General features: G+C 39.5%; 2 protein-coding genes across 2 annotated transcripts in view; both read left to right on the top strand.

Moving 5' to 3' along the window:
* LOC110568491 (contactin-associated protein-like 3) overlaps positions 1-16,923 on the top strand; it is a 241,642-nt gene that overhangs the window by 110,270 nt on the left and 114,449 nt on the right. Inside the window, exon 4 of the mRNA XM_021671890.2 lies at positions 6,008-6,155. Within this exon, the coding sequence (XP_021527565.2) occupies positions 6,008-6,155 (148 nt within the window). The remainder of the gene's footprint in view (positions 1-6,007; positions 6,156-16,923) is intronic.
* Positions 2,527-4,106, top strand: LOC105725023 (insulin gene enhancer protein ISL-1-like). Its single transcript, XM_021671889.2, is given in 4 exon segments — positions 2,527-2,554; positions 2,557-2,845; positions 2,847-3,455; positions 3,989-4,106. Coding segments are annotated over 4 exon segments (1,044 nt in total).

Genomic DNA, 16,923 nt, shown 5'->3' with positions numbered 1-16,923 from the left:
TTCGTTTTTCCACCTTAATGAAACAAAGCAGGAATAGGTCTTTGTGTTTGCCATCCTTTTTTTAATCCATAGTGGTCATGTGCTCACCTATGAATTCATGTCTGCTCTGAAAACTCTCAAAGCAAACTTTGAATATAATGAATAAGAGACTGCACTGCATATTTTTAAGACACACATTATTTTACTGTTATAGATAAGGTTATTTCAATAATAAGCCCTGAATGTTATGACAGTGAAATGCTAGTATAAATCTTTCCTGCCCCAAATGTATTCTCTTTCATTTCTATATATTTAAAGAACGATGGTTCATTTAGTTGGTATCCCATTAAACTGGTTATAATTCTACATAAGACATTAATAGACATAATGTCTACAGAAGACATTGAAATTTGTGATTTCTCAAATTTCAAATGAATTAATGTGACTATATATAAACTTTTAAATATATTTTAGTCATATGTAATAAATGTTTGATTTTTTATTCATATCTCTGAAGTTGTAAAGAGTATGATTCTTATCTGCCTTATTTACAAACTATTAGATAATGTTTATTTAAAGTATCTTAAATGTTAATCTACTTCAATTAAGCAAAAGTTGACATTTAAAAATTTTTTTGCTAGTGATGCTATTATCACATCACTCACAAGTATATTTTCCAGAGTTTATACTTTGAAACAAATTGAGAAAGAAATAACATTTGACATTTAAAGGTGAAAAAAAAATCTATTTCGGTTGGGTTCCTTTGAAAGATTTTTATTGTATTGTTTTTACTGTGGTTCAAAAAGTTTAGTCAGCTACAGAAAAAATTGATTTTAATTATTCAACTGAATTTTAACATTATAGTCAAAATGCTCATAGGATCTGATGTTCCTGTATTAGCTGGCTGTATGTCTTAGATATTAAACACAAGTTAGAACCAAAATAAAAGGATTCAGAATCTGATGGATCAGCCATCTCTACCAACCATACCAACAGTGACCAACCTGGGTCACAGTCACAGCAGCCACCTCCACGAAGGTGGTGGGCTGATTGATTTCCAGGTGTTATCTCAATTAGTACTCTAACCCTTCCAGATAAGTTTTACAGATGAAGAAACTGCAGCTTGAAGTAGAGAGTAACAGGCTTTGGCTTATTTTATATAGGTCACCCTGGGGTGTCCAGACAGAAGGTTGTGAGTACAGAGGGTATGCAAATAATTTACCTGAAGTTTGTGTAGCAATTGTTAACTCAAAAAATGATGTCAATGTATGTGACCCTTTAGTTGGAACAAGAGTGAAATGATTATCTCTGGCTGGGTATGGCGGCTCTTCAGTCTGTAGTCCCAGAATTTTGGGAGGCCCAGCAGGCAGATCACTTGAGGCTGGGAGTTTGAAACCAGCCTGGCCAACATGGCAAAACCCTGGCTCTACTAAAAATACAAAGTTAGGCCAGGCATGGTCGCTCACACCAACACTTTGGGAGGCTGAGGCAGGCAGATCACAAGGTCAAAGAATCAAGATCATCCTGGCCAACATGGTGAAACCTGTCTCTACTAAAAATACAAAAATTAGCTGGGTGTGGTGGCACGCACCTGTAATCTCAGCTACTCGGGAGGCTGAGGCAGGAGAATCGCTTGAATCCGGGAGGCAACGGTTGCAGTGAGCTGAGATTGCGCCACTGCACTCCAGCCTGGCCACAGAGCAAGACTCGGTCTCAAAAAAAAAAAAAAAAAAAAAAAATTAGCCAGGTGTGGTGGTGTACGCCTATAATGCCAGCTACTGGGGAGGCTGAGGCACAAGGATTGCTTGAATCTGGGAGGCAGAGGTTGCAGTGAGCTGAGATCACTGCACTCCAGCCTGGAAGAAATGATCACCTCGGGACTGGCATGAATCAGCAGTAGATAACTATTACAGTCTGACATCGAAACTAGCATTTAAAATTGACCACATTCGCTAAGCCAATTCCTATATTTTTATTTCCATTTATTTATATCCAGGGAGACCCATTGGTGGTCTCATACAAGGCAGGCTGATCTTTATTCTCTTTGTTTTGTTGTTAAGCCTGGTACATTCTTCAGTAAAGCAAAATAATTAGGCAGGAAGCACTCCTGATTCTTGGTTGAACTAACTGCTGGCCCGTGCCATACGTAGATATTAACTCTGTGCCCCAGTCATGTTAGGTGATAGCATTTCTAGTGCAAAAAAGCATTAACCCTTTCCTTGTTCTCACACATGCCATTTTCTTAAAAATCTGAAAACAATAAAAATATATCTAGAGAGAAGTTTGAGTAAGAGATAAGGAAGAGAGGTGCCCGAGCCGCGCCGAGTCCGCCGCCGCCGCAGCGCCTCCGCTCCGCCAACTCCGCCGGCTTAAATTGAACTCCCGGATCTGCGAGGGCGCGGCGCAGCCCGGCAGCGGCCCTTTCAGCTTTGGCAACCCCAGGGGCCACTACTTCCCACTTAGCCACAGCTCCAGCATCCTCTCTGTGGGCTGTTGACCAACTATACAACCACCATTTCACTGTGGACATTACTCCCTCTTACAGATATGGGAGACATGGGAGATCCACCAAAAAAACCCGTCTGATTTCCCTATGTGTTGGTTGCGGCAATCAGATTCACGATCAGTATATTCTGAGGGTTTCTCCGGATTTGGAATGGCATGCGGCATGTTGGAAATCTGCGGAGTGTAATCAGTATTTGGACGAGAGCTGTACATGCTTTGTTAGGGATGGGAAAACCTACCGTAAAAGAGACTATATCAGATTGTATGGGATCAAATGCGCCAAGTGCAGCATCGGCTTCAGCAAGAACGACTTCGTGATGCGTGCCTGCTCCAAGGTGTATCACATCGAGTGTTTCCGCTGTGGCCTGCAGCAGCCAACTCCTTCCTGGGGACGAATTTACGCTTCGGGAGGACGGTGTCTTCTGCCGAGCCGACCACGATGTGGTGGAGAGGGCCAGCCCGGGGGCTGGCGACCCGCTCAGTCCCCTGCACCCGGCGCGGCCTCTGCAAATGGCAGCGGAGCCCATCTCCGCCAGGCAGCCGGCCCTGCGACCCCATGTCCACAAGCAGCCGGAGAAGACCACCCGCGTGCGGACTGTGCTGAATGAGAAGCAGCTGCACACCTTGCGGACCTGCTACGCTGCCAACCCGCGGCCCGATGCGCTCATGAAGGAGCAACTAGTAGAGATGACGGGCCTTAGTCCCCGTGTGATCCGGGTCTGGTTTCAAAACAAGCGGTGCAAGGACAAGAAGCAAAGCATCATGATGAAGCAACTCCAGCAGCAGCAGCCCAATGACAAAACTAATATCCAGGGGATGACAGGAACTCCCATGGTGGCTGCCAGTCCAGAGAGACACGACGGTGGCTTACAGGCTAACCCAATGGAGGTACAAAGTTACCAGCCTCCTTGGAAAGTACGGAGTGACTTCGCCTTGCAAAGTAACATGGATCAGCCCGCTTTTCAGCAACTGGAAGAGCCTGATTTAAAGAGAGAGAGAGAAAAAGGCCAAGAGGCAGCAGGACCAATAAGGAAGAATGCCCGAGCAACGAGCCTGCTGAGGAGTTAATCGTTGTTCTGTGGAGCCTCCTCTCACTCTCCCATGGAAGGATCTGAGCGTGTTATGGTTTTTCCAACTGAAGAAGAGTCTTTGATGCCTAGAGACTGACAGCTCGCCTACTCCCAGGGCAACTTGTACCCAACAGGATAATTTTATTTTGAGCATGCATAGTAGAGTTGTGATGCCATTTTATGGTAATGCAACATAATGTTGGGAATTCAGTTTCAGTTAAAACAGATCTTTTGGAAGATGGGAACGTAAGAGGATGTCTTCTCAAGTTATTCTCCTCCAGGCTTTCTCTAAGCCTGTTAAAATTAAGTCATCTTTGTGGTTATCTTTACCTACATATATATCTACACAAACATTTCCACCTAACAATATGATGAGTTTATAATCTTTTTATGAATACTATTACAGTGTCCTTTATTTCTCAACCTTCTATGCAGGTCAATTTTTCAGAAGGAGGACCAGGCTCTAATTCTACTGGCAGTGAAGTAGCATCAATGTCCTCTCAACTTCCAGATACACCTAACAGCATGGTAGCCAGTCCTATTGAGGCATGAGGAACGTTCATTCTGTAATTTTTTTTTTCCTGTTGGAAAAAGTGGGAAATTATAATCTTGAACTCCGAAACAAAAGTATTTAACGATCCAGTCAATGAAAACTGAATCAAGAAATAAATGCTCCATGAAATGCACGAAGTCTGTTTTAATGACAAGGTGATATGGTAGCAACACTGTGAAGACAATCATGGGATTTTACTAGAATTAAACAGCAAACAAAGCGCAAAACCCAATATATGCTATTCAATGATCTTAGAAGTGCTGAAAAAAAGACGTTTTTAAAATGTTGAGGATTTATATCCAAGGATCCCAAAAAAAGCATTTTCATTCCACATCTAGAGAAACACAAAAATAGAAAATGTTCTAGTCCATCCTAATCTGAATGGTGCTGTTTCTATATTGGTCATTGTCTTGCCAAACAGGAGCTCCAGCAAAAGAGCAGGAAGAGAGACTGGCCTCCTTGGCTGAAAGAGTCCTTTCAGGAAGGTGGAGCTGCATTGGTTTTCGATGTTTTAAGTTGACTTTACCAAGGGGGTAAATTGAAATCCTGGGTCTCTTGGCCTGTCCTGTAGCTGGTTTATTTTTTACTTTGCCTCCTCTCCCCTTTTTTTGAGATCCATCCTCTATCAAGAAGTCTGAAATGACTTTTTGATTTTTGAATTGAGATTTAAAAACCAACTTATACCACATTGCAACAAGGTTACCTCTATTTTGCCACAAGCGTCTCGGGATTGTGTTTGACTTGTGTCTGTCCAAGAACTTTTCCCCAAAAGATGTGTATAGTTATTGGTTAACATGACTGCTTTCTCTCTTTCTGGAAATAAAAAGGAACAAAAAGGAAACTTTTTCTTTGTTTGCTCTTGCATTGCAAAAATTATAAAGTAATTTATTATTTAATTACTATTATTTAATCAGAAGACTTGCCACTTTTCATGTCATTTGACTTTTTTTTGTTTGCTGAAGTGAAAAAAGCTAAAGGTTGTATGGTGATCTTTGAATTATATGTCTAATTCTATGTGTTTTGTCTTTTTTCTTGAATATTATTATGTGAACTCAAAGCGCCATATGTAGAATTATATCTTCAGGACTATTTCACGAATAAACATTTGGCATAGATTAAAAAAAAGATATCTAAAACAATTTTGTTTGCTTGCACTCTGATCCTTCCCAGTGTTCAGATAGCAAGATGGAGTGAAGAGTGAAAGCACGCCCCTTTGCCCTGGAGCAGATAGTGGTGGTGTGCTCCTCTTGGCACTCCCAGGAGGCGAGCCACAGGTGCATGGAGCTGTGTTCGCTGTGAAGTGGATTCAGCCTGATAACATGGAATGAATACTGCCATTGAAATAAAACCCAGATCTGATCCTGCCCACACCCTATGATAGTTGTCCTACCTCCAGAGTCCCTTCTTCTTCCTGGACTGTAGTTTCTCATGTATAAATTAAGGGTGTGAGGCTGGAATCGTGTCTAGGTCCCTTCCAACTCTCTAACTGCAGATTCCAGGATTCTCACTGCAGGTCCTTCGCATGTTCCCATGGTGCTTGATTACCCTGCCATGTGATGTGGCTTCTTGTGAGCATCTTTACCATTTGATTAGGGAGGGATTTGTGGGACAGCAATTTAGAAAAGTGAACTTCATGGAGATTCCCATGTTTAGAGTCATTTTAATGGTGTGGATGAAATTTAAACTACCTTGTAAATACAGAAAACATAGACAATGTTGACTAAGCCAGGGATTGGAGAGATTGTCACATCCTTGTTAAACATCAGCAGTGCTTCCTTTAAAACAGCAGCTTTTTGCATATTAGCAGAGTGAACATACATCGCTCATTGGCATGAGAGGTGGCGACATGAAGATGGTATGTTCTGCAGATACATTGGTCTCTTTCTCTGTTTTCTCCTAGGGTTTTCCAGGAAACACAAACGCAGACAGTGTGGTGCACTACAGACTCCAGCCTCCCTTTGAAGCCAGGTTCCTGCGCTTTCTCCCTTTAGCCTGGAACCCCAGGGGCAGGATTGGGATGCGGATCGAAGTGTACGGATGTGCATATAGTAAGTGGCCTTTACTCCCTGTGTGAAATTCAAGGTCAGCATGAGATTCTGTAAAAGCCAAACCATAAAAGCCAATGTCAGCATGAAATGTCGAACTTGACTTTTTCTGCCTTTTTAAATAGCTGGGCAAGTAGAACTGATTTTTATGGAAAGCCTTTAGTGTCTCCCCATGACACTGTGGACTTTAGTTACTGTCTTTTATAGTTGAATTTAGAGGTGGACCTGCACTGAAACTTACCTGTCTTTAGATTCCCAGAGTTTAGCAAAGTGCTTGCAACATGGTAGGCATCTCATAAAACTAGTACAATTCAAACTAACAGCAGATGATGCTATTTTTCTGAAGCTGAGATGGCACTCTGTATGGGAAAACAGGAGTGGTACTGGGGGCAGTGTGGCGATTTCTCACAGTCTCTTAGTTCTCTGTGTTTTTCTCCACTAACATCCTCGTGAAACCTTTTGCACACCACGCTGTTGCTCCACTTGCTCTTCACTTGGTGGGAGCCTGTGTTTACTCAGCCTCTTTTCTCATCTGTTCCTTCTTATAAAAGTGGAAAGGATTTGGCTTACGTGAATATAACAAAACAAAAAGCAGCCAGTGAAATTATTTGGTGGTACTCATTTATACAGCTGTCACTTGATGATCTAGAACGTACTTGTATTCCTTCTTTACATTATCACAAAAATGTTTTAAATTATTGCCAAAATGGAATAAAGTTTAAAAATACTCCCGTACAAAACTGGAGAACAAGTCAAAGAGTAGCCTGGATGGAAATGTCTTAAGTGGCTTCAATTTGGGTCGGACTGGAGGTTCATATCACACCATTTACACACAGTCACTTCCATTCTCTGCCTAGTCACAGCTTTAACCCTGCAAATATGAATTTCCTAAAGCACAATAATATCTGTCATTCATGCAGCATTTAATGTCTCAGATACTGTTATTTTCATTTCACTACTTAACCCCTGTACAACCCAGTTAATTTCCTAACTCTGCCTCTGTTTTTTAGTGTTTACATCTACATGGCTAAATATAATGGTGTTCCTTTACCAACAGTCTTTTTTTTTTCTTCCTCTTATTGTTCATTTCCTTCCATCCCTGTGTTTTCAAGGATCTGTAACTGTGCTCTCTGTTTCAATGGCTAAGATGTCTGATGTTTAGAATTTCTCTTTGATGCTGTGAAACTAGTTTCTCCTCTCATTACTCTGAAACAGCTTCAGGTTTACTGCCTTCAAAGTGGAACATGCTCTTTGATGGCTATTTGCCATTAGCTTCATGCTCCTTCATGAAGAGATATTACTCCAGTTCCTTGGGCTGGAGGTTGGTACCAGGAAGATCAAAGCCCCGTGCCTGATTCCAGGAAGGGCCAGTGGGCGGTGCAGCTGTCATGGATTCTGCTGGCACTGTTAACTTCTGTAAATATATGCTGTTGGCCATAAGGGACTACTAGTAAAAGAACCCAAACAAGCAGACAGATAACATACAACCACTACTAACTAAAAGTAATTCTTTAGAATAAGTGGACATCGACATTGTCTTTTTTTTTCCTTAGAAGACTAGCTGTTCAAGTATAGTAATTTTATTTTCATTTTTGACAGTAATAGAATCTTTTATAGCTTATGTTAATAATGACAGTTTTAGTATTTTCATTTGTGTTTCCACCGCCCTATTTCTTTTCTAGAACGTTGCTTATAATGGCTTACGATATGCCTACCATGCAGCATGTCTTTCCATTTATTTATTTATTTATCAGTGTATTCCTTTTTATTTTAAGAGACAAGTCCTCTCTGTATTATCCAGGCTGGAATTCAGTGGCTACAGGCACAATCCCACTGCTGATCAGCATAGGAGTCTTGACCTGACTGATTTGGGAGCTGGACTAGTTCACTCTTCCTTAAGCAACCTAGCTGTCCTCTGCTCGGAGAGATCACCATTTGATGCCAAAATTTGTTCAGACACCTGATTGGCATAGCGCAGCCCTGGGCTCCATCGATTCTCCCACCTCAGCCTCCTGAGGAACTGCCCAGCCCTAGTTGTATGTACTTTTCTACACTTCGTTTACAATGATAGATTCATTATTCCTTTAAACTGTGTGTGTTTTCACAGATTCCTGGCTTAGTCTGTGCATTTTTCTCTATTTCCACTTCCAGCCTGGGGATAGGTTGTGGTGCTCCCAGAGTTGCTGCTCCCAGAACAAAGCCATGAGCACAGATGGCCTCGGGCCCTTCTTGACACCTCTGCATTCTCCTGGTTTTCCAAGCAACATTGCACGCTTCTCTTCTTGCCACTCCTTAAAGGCTAACATTATCCATAGATTGGTTCTAGGTCTTTTATCCTGCTCCCAAGCTCTCTGTGAGCCTTTTATCTACTTCCACGAGTTTTCAGTAGCATTTACATACTGGCTGATAACTTCCAAATATGTATCCACAACCCAGCTCTGAGGCACTCCAATCTCTGGCACCCACCTCTCTTCACTGGCCCAGTGAGCACTTAAAACTCAGTTTTCTACCTGCTCTTTTTCCATTGTCTTCTGTGTTATAAAACAGTACCAGCAGCCACCTATTGACTCAAACCTGATTCTATCTCCTAAATATGTTTTGAACTTCTCTCTCTCCCTCCAGCTTAGCCTGAATGAGCACCAGCCTCCTAAATCAGCTATTTGTCTCTAGTCTTGACCATTCCCGTTTTTAGTCCACACAATAATCAAGATGATTCCTAAGAAAAAAATGCACATTCAATTATTCAAACATGATTAAAGCCACACCCAAGACTCTAGGATTGTTTTCCAGAACCTTTAGACAGAAAAATAAATTCCCTGTGCTCCAATGCCTGTCCAGGCCTTCAAGGGCATCTCTCAAGAACAAAAAGGGAACTCCCAGGTTCTTATGCCAGAACCCTATGAGTCCTTGACGCATCGGTCTCCCTTGCCCTCTGTGTCCAGTAAATCACTAAATTCTGTATTCTTCCTCCAAATTATACCTTGCATGATTTCAGCTCTCTCTAGTTCTACTACCAACTTAATCTAAACTTGGTATCCCTCAGAATATGGAAATTGCCTTCCAAGTTTAGGTCACTGTGCCTCTGCTCAGAGCTGACTACGTTATATTCTCCACACTACAACTCAAGTTACCTTTTAAAAATGCAGACCTGATGCAATTATGTCCCTGTTTAATGACCTCAGTGGCTTTCTGTTGTTCCTAAAATAACATCCAGACTCCCAGCAAGGCCTGAAGGAGCTTGTCCCTGAATAACTCTCCAGTGCCACATCTTGCTGCCGTCTCCTGTTACCTGTCCACTGTTGATTGTATCACCCTTTGTACTGACTCAAAGCCTTTACACCCGTGGTCTCCCCTGCTTGAAATGCTCCTTCCCCATGTTTTCACCTTATCCTTTGGATCTTAGTTTAAATGACACTTCCTAGGCCCTCACCCTAAATTTGGTTCCTCATTGTAAGTTCCCGGGAAGCTGATAGTATGACTTCATGTGCTATAGTCACTTTTTATAGTGTATCTGTATCTGTCTTATTAGCAGCCTAATTTCTTTCTTCCTCATTAGACTTCAGGCTACACCAGGGTAAAGTACATTCATTGCTGTAACACCTGCACCCAGTACAGAGCCAGGAACATACTAAGTGCACCATAGCTTTGCATTGAGTGAATGAACAAAGAAATTCAGGAAAAAACTCTGATAGATGATTAAAAAATCATCTGAATGATGAATCCAAATTTCAGACATTTATTTCTCTCTTATACTAGCCATCCAGGTAGGAAGGTATCTTACAGTTTATATTATATATTTTAGTGTTAAAAACTGTAATAACTCTAGTAAAAATAGAAAATATAAGATGTTACAATTATATTTCCATTCTTCCATCTGATATTTGATGCCTCTTTATGTAATAGAAAGGCAGTTTTTAACACCAAATATTCCAGGTGAGCAATCTGAAAAGCCACACCAAGGGCTGGCAGTACAGGAGCTATAAATCATCAGAGACAGGGAGAGGACTCCAGTCCTCCGACTACCAATTCCATTTTCTTGATAAGTCATAACTGGCGAGGTTTTACAAAGGATAATCATATTGATACTTGTTTTGATATATTGCTATATTGATTGATGGCAGCAGCTTCTTTTCTACTTTCAAGGAGAAACAGCATCAAGCCACATTGTATTGTACTTAAACATTTAGTTTTTCATTCTGTGCCTTCCTCTTTTTTATTGTGCCAACTTTAATTATCTTCAATTTCAGAGTTCTTTAAATCACTCCACTTTCTTTTATATTAATGCAAAAAATACAACAGTCCTCTTCCTGTTGTTTTCTAAAGTGGTTAGTATCCTTCCCATGTCTTTAACTCCCAGTCCACTAATGCAGATTTTAAGGGCTTATATTCCATTTCTTGCTAGTGATTTAGTATTTTCACTAGTAATACACAAACACGGCTTTTGTCTGATTCACGTTTCTGTTAAATTGAGATTGGGCTTTTATTCCTTTGTAAGTCTTGGGCAATAATTCATGAAGAAAAAAGAAAAAGGTTAGTAATCAAAGCTGACTTAATAAATAACCAAGAAGAGCTTGGTTCACCACTTTTTTGTCCCTTAATGGTGGAAAATTTGGTGGGGGAAGGGACCTGGGAGTGGAGGATTCTTTCTTAAAATTTTAATACTTGGAGTACAGCCCAGATAATTAACAGAATTCTAAAATGTCCTTTTCATGAAGATTTCTTTTATAATGTCCCAAGTGAAAATCATTTTTTTATTACTCAAAGGTAATTCTTTATTCATGCATTTTCTGTTACATTTCTTAAAACTTAGTCTTCAAATAGTTTTATATGTCATTTAGACTCTGTCTTATATAGCTATGCTATTACCAATGAGTCCTTTTCTTACTCACCATTCTAGCTTCACTTATAATTAGGTGAACCATATATTTGCCAGTTTTGTAGATAGAATACAGTTGAATATTAGCAGTTTCATATGGATTAACTGAGTGCTATATTGTTTTCTATAGGAACCACAGACAGCAAACGGAGGTTTCCAATGAAACAAAATGAACAGTGACTGGACAAACGAAGCAAATTTTATTTTCTCCCTTCCAAAATTTTACCTGTCCTTGATTAGAATTTGAGACATGGGAAATTTTTATAACTCCTGAGATTGTCCAAGTGTGTATTGCTTCATTGGTGTTCTACTGAAGCTGGAACTGCCTACCTCTCTAAAGTTCCTTTAATTGTTCCATCACTGTTTACATATGCATGTTGTACTAGTTTGCATCACTAGCACCAATTCTGCACCTGTCCCTTGCCAGCACCTGTGAGTGGCGTATGCTTCCCTGCTCCCTGACTTTTGAGCCGGCCACGTGACTTGCTTTGGCTAATGACAGGCAGAGTTGAGTCTATGGTGTATCCACTGTCCTCCTCTGTGTCTACAATTAGCCTGATATAAGCATGCCTGAACTGTGAATTCCAGTAGAATGAAGAGAGGTACATGCTTTACATATTTTGAAGCTGTTTCATTAAATGCATATAGATTGGGAATTGTTTTATCTTCCTTAAAATTGATTTTTTGAAATTATGAAATAGATATCCTTGTTTATTTCTAATAATGCCTCTTGCTTGTAAGTCTGCATTCTCTGATGATAGTACTATATATATATATATAGCTATACCAGATTTCTTTTGGTTAGTGTTTTCCTGGAATATCTTTTTCTAATCTTTACTTTCAAACTTTTTGTCTTTATATGTAAGAACTCTCTCTTTAGTATTTAAACCCAGTCTGGAAATCATTGAGTTTTAGATGCTATATTTAGTCCACTTATATTACTGACATATTTGAAATTGTAGCAGACATGTTACTCCCTGTTTTTTATTTGGTCCACTTGTTTTATGCTCCTTTTTCTCTCCTCTTTTGGGTTAATCAAGTAAAATTTTGCCAGTTTTTCCACTATTGCTTGCTGTTTTAATTTTGTTCTCCTAGGTACTTCAATTACTACTTTATATCACTTTCCAAACAATACGAGGATGTAAGCACAACTTATGTTATAATTTACGTATAACTTACGTTAGTTAAACCCCTCCCACCACTTCACATTTTAGTTTTATACATACATGTGTATATGTGTACATATATTTTTAAATCACAAAATTTAATAGTTTTTGCAGTCAGTATTCACTTGAATTTACTCACATTATTTACCTTCTCTGCATTTTCATGCTTCTTTCTGAATCAAATTCTTTCAGCTAGAAAGACTCCTTTTAATATTTGTGTTAGCCCAGTTCTACTGGCAATAAATTATCATATAGGTTTTATTTGCTTGAAAATTGTCTTTATTTTATATGTATTTTTGAAGGCTATTTCAGCTTGATGGAGAATATGGTTTGTAGTTATTTTCTTTTGGCCTTTTAAAAATGTCATTCTATTGTTTTCTTCATGTTTATTAAGAAATCAATAGGCAATTGATTTTTATCCTATAAGGGAAATGTGTATTTTTCTTCTGGTTACTTTTGAGAATTTATTCTTTGTCTTTGATTTTCAGCAGTTTTGCCTTGATGTGGCTATTTTAGTTTTCATTGAATTTGTCCTCTTTGGATTTCACTAAATTTCCTTTTTCTATGAATTGATTATTAGATTAGTTAATTCTTCACTATTATTTCTTCAAAATATTGCCTCTGTCTCGCATTTCCCTGCCTCCTTTCTGAGACTCCAGTTACATCTGTCTGAGATGTTTGTATCTTTTCTTTCTTTCTCTCTCTCTCCACCTCCTCTTTTATCTTTTCTGTTTATGCTGCAGTCTAGACATTCTGTACAGCTTTATCTTCTATATTACTAATAAAATCTTCTGCTGTGATCAATCTGTTGTTAAATATACCAATTAGTTATTCATTTTAGTTACTGCAATTTTCAGTTTTGGAATTTCTATTGATATATTCTAGTGAAATTCCTTATCTTGCTATCTGTTTCCTTGGAAATATTAATCACAGTTATTATAAAGATTGTTAGTTAACTTCAATATCTGGATTATCTCTTGATCTTTTCCATTGTCTAGTTTTTGTCTTATTTCTGTTTTTGATGTCTTGATAATTTTGGGTGAATTCTGGACATTTTGGACAAAAATTTGTAGAGGCCAGAGAAGACAAATGATCCTCCAGAGAATCCCCACCGCAGCCTCTGATAGGCTTCTCGATTAGGCACAGATCTTAATTCAAATAAGTGTTTAGCTGACTCAATGCAGCGCCTCAGTCCCTAGTTTATATATCTGGAGTACAATGCTTCTGTAGTCCCAACTGAGATTTGAGGGTTTTTACCAAAACTTTTCTTTGAAAGTCTCTGAATTCTCTCATCTGACTTCTAATTATGATGAGTGTACAGAGACCCCTGCTTCGTGATGCAACCTCATAGCTGCCCTGTCACTTTCTGTTTGGCCACTTTGTCTTTTGCTCATTGCTCCTTAGGAGTTGACTAGTGCTTCAAGGGTAAAAGCAGAAAGAGTATTCTGAACTTATCTTCTAAGATCTTGACATTCTCGAGTCCTGGCTATCTTAGTAGATCTTTAAAACTTTCAAGAAGGTTATTTAAGCCCGGCGTGGTGGCTCACACCTGTAATCCCAGCACTTTGGGGGGCAAAGGCGGGTGGATCACGAGGTCAAGAGATCGAGACCATCCTGGTCAACATGGTGAAACCCCGTCTCTACTAAAAATACAAAAATTAGCTGGGCATTGTGGCTCACGCCTGTAGTCCCAGCTACTCAGGAGGCTGAGGCAAGAGAATTGCTTGAACCCAGGAGGCGGAGGTTGCCGTGAGCCGAGATTGTGCCATTGCACTCCAGCCTGGGTAATAAGAGCAAAACTCCATCTCAAAAAAAAAAAAAAAAAAAAAAAGAAGGTTATTTAAGCTTTATTTGATACACATTTTATACTTGTCCTTGGTAAGAATTTAAGTCTTCTGAATGTTTGCTTGTCATAACTGAAAATATAACTGCATTTCTTTTAATGCCCTGGGAAACGTATTGAAGAAAACAAGGTGTATATAACTTTTTTCATATAATAAAACAAGGTGTATATAACTTTTTTCATATAATATGTGTTTATAACACAATGGGCTTAATATCTTGGAAAATTATTTTTCTAAAAAACACTGAAATGCTAACTAAATTTCAAATAATAAATAGAGCTGGTCACAGTGTCTCAAGCCTGTAATCCCAGCATGTTAGGAGGTCAAGGCAGGCAGATTGCTTGATTGCCCAACCTAGGCAACATGGAAAAACCCCTACAGAAATCTCTACAAAAACTACAAAAATTATCACATGGTGGTGTGTGCCTGTAGCCCCAGCTACTCAGTAAGCTGAGGTGTGAGAATCACTTGATCTCAGAGAGGTCAAGGCTGTAGTGAGCCAAGATCATGCCACTGCAATCCAGCCTTGGTGACAGAGTGAGACCCTGTCTCAAAAAAAAAAAGAGAGAAAATTTTTTAATATAAAAAAATAGAAACTGAAAATAAGATGAAAAAGTAAATCCATGTCCATCATAAATAAGTTGAAGAACTGGAATCCTGCTCACAGAGGATTCCAGACTCTGTGCAGTTGACTATTTATCTTTACCAGGAAATGGGAGGAGTAAGGAGAGAGAAAAGAAAAGCAGAGGGGAAAGATCATGCATGAAAATTAAAGAGAGAGATCAAGGCCTTTACTTAGAATGTAGAAGCAAGGCCTATTTTCCCTAAGTTCCTCTTATTATACCCAGAAGGAAAGAATGTATGTGAGTGAACAAAGGCAAGTATTTCCTAGGAAAGCTTTGTGTATTCATCGATTGCAGGATTCAATATTATCATCCTCCCCAAATTGATCCATAGAATCCCAATACATCGATTCTAACTTATTACATTAAAATAAATCATCTCTAGTCTTTAGAGAAATAAAAAAAATCACATTGGGAAACCACTATACATCTAGCAGAATGGCTAAAATTAAAAAGGGTGAAAACACCAAGTGTTTGGCAAAGATACGGAATTCTCTTCTTTTCTTTTTTTTTTTTTGAGACGGAGTTTCGCTCTTGTTACCCAGGCTGGAGTGCAATGGCGCGATCTCGGCTCACCGCAACCTCCGCCTCCTGAGTTCAGGCAATTCTCCTGCCTCAGCCTCCTGAGTAGTTGGGATTACAGGCACGCACCACCATGCCCAGCTAATTTTTTGTATTTTTAGTAGAGACGAGGTTTCACCATGTTGACCAGGATGGTCTCGATCTCTTGACCTCGTGATCCACCTGCCTCGGCCTCCCAAAGTGCTGGGATTACAGGCTTGAGCCACCGCGCCTGGCAGAATTCTCATACATTGCTGGTGGGAAATGTGAAAATGATACTATCACTTTGGAAAACAATTTGGCACTCTTCTAAGTTAAATATACACTTAATATATAACTCAGCACTTCCACTCCCATGTATTTACCTGGGAGAAATGAATGCATATGTCAACATAAAGATGTATGTGTAAATGTTCCTAGCAGCTTTATTTATAAAAGTTTAAACCTGGAAGCAGTTCAGATGTCTATCAGCAGGTAAATGGATAAACAAGTTGTCAAATAGTTGAATACCCAAGGCAATAAGAAAGAACAGACTGTTGATATATGCAACAGCATGCATGTATCTCGAAAACATTACACTTAGCAAAGGAACGCAGACACAAAAGAATACATACACATGATACAATTTCATGAAACTTTGGAACTGACAAAATGAATCTGTAGTTACAGAGTATAGATCATTGGTTTCCTGGGTCTGGGTCTGGGTGGCAGTGTTGGGGGTTTGATAAAAATGGCAATTAGTGAGTTGATATGAAATTGCCTATAACTTGATTTGTTGCCAATAACCTAGGTATATACGTTTGTTAAAACTCATTGAACTGTAACCTTAAATTTATTGAATATAAATTATAAGTCTATGAAAATGATATGCATATTTCCATATTGGAATTATGGTTTTTTGTTGTTGTTGTTTTGAGAGGGAGTCTCATTCTGTCACCCAGGCTGGAGTGCAGTGGAGTGATCTCGGCTCACTACAACCTCTGCCTCGTGGGTTTAAGCTCTTCTCCCGCCTCAGCCTCCTAAGTAGTGTGTGCACCACCACACTCAGCTGATTTTTTGTATTTTTAGTAGATGAGGTTTTACCTTGTTAGCCAGGCTGGTCTCGATCTCCTGACCTCAAATGATCTGCCCGCCTTGGCATCCCAAAGTGCTGAGATTACAGTGTGAGCCACTATGCCTGGCTCCGTATTGGAATTAATATTGAATTTATTTAGAGTACACTTCTGTAATTTGCTCATTATCCCTGATAAGTCATCCTGAAGCCTTCGTGTACATCACAACAACCTAGTTAGCTTAGGAAATACGCAGACCCCTGGGTCTCACCCACAGAAATCCTAATTCGTGGTTTGGTTGAGGTTCATTTTCTGAAGTCTCCAAGTAATCACTCTTAGTCGATCTGACTAGGAAGTTGATAAAACACTTTAGGGAAATATCTGTGGAATAGTGTTTTTTTGTTGTCGTTGTTGTTACAAAAAATTAAGACATCAGCGTTAGCACCGTATAGAATCTTGCTGTTTTCAAGCAATATTTTCCTCTTACTGTTGATATGTTTCCCCTGAAAAGGGGGTGCAAGGTAGGATTGGAATGAGACATGCCTGTTCTTAGAATGATAGTGAGAAGCAAAAAAGTAATGCTATGGTAATGAGAAGCCAGAATTAAGAGTAGATTCTTGGTGTGAAAAATGTGAAGGTAAGCCAGGCA

Source organism: Aotus nancymaae, unplaced genomic scaffold (genome assembly GCF_030222135.1).
Source record: "Aotus nancymaae isolate 86718 unplaced genomic scaffold, 86718_ANA_hifiasm-v0.15.2.pri h1tg000041l, whole genome shotgun sequence".
NCBI lineage: Eukaryota > Metazoa > Chordata > Mammalia > Primates > Aotidae > Aotus > Aotus nancymaae.
Note: the sequence above shows the minus strand (reverse complement) of the source record. Positions and strands in the feature narration are given on the sequence as shown.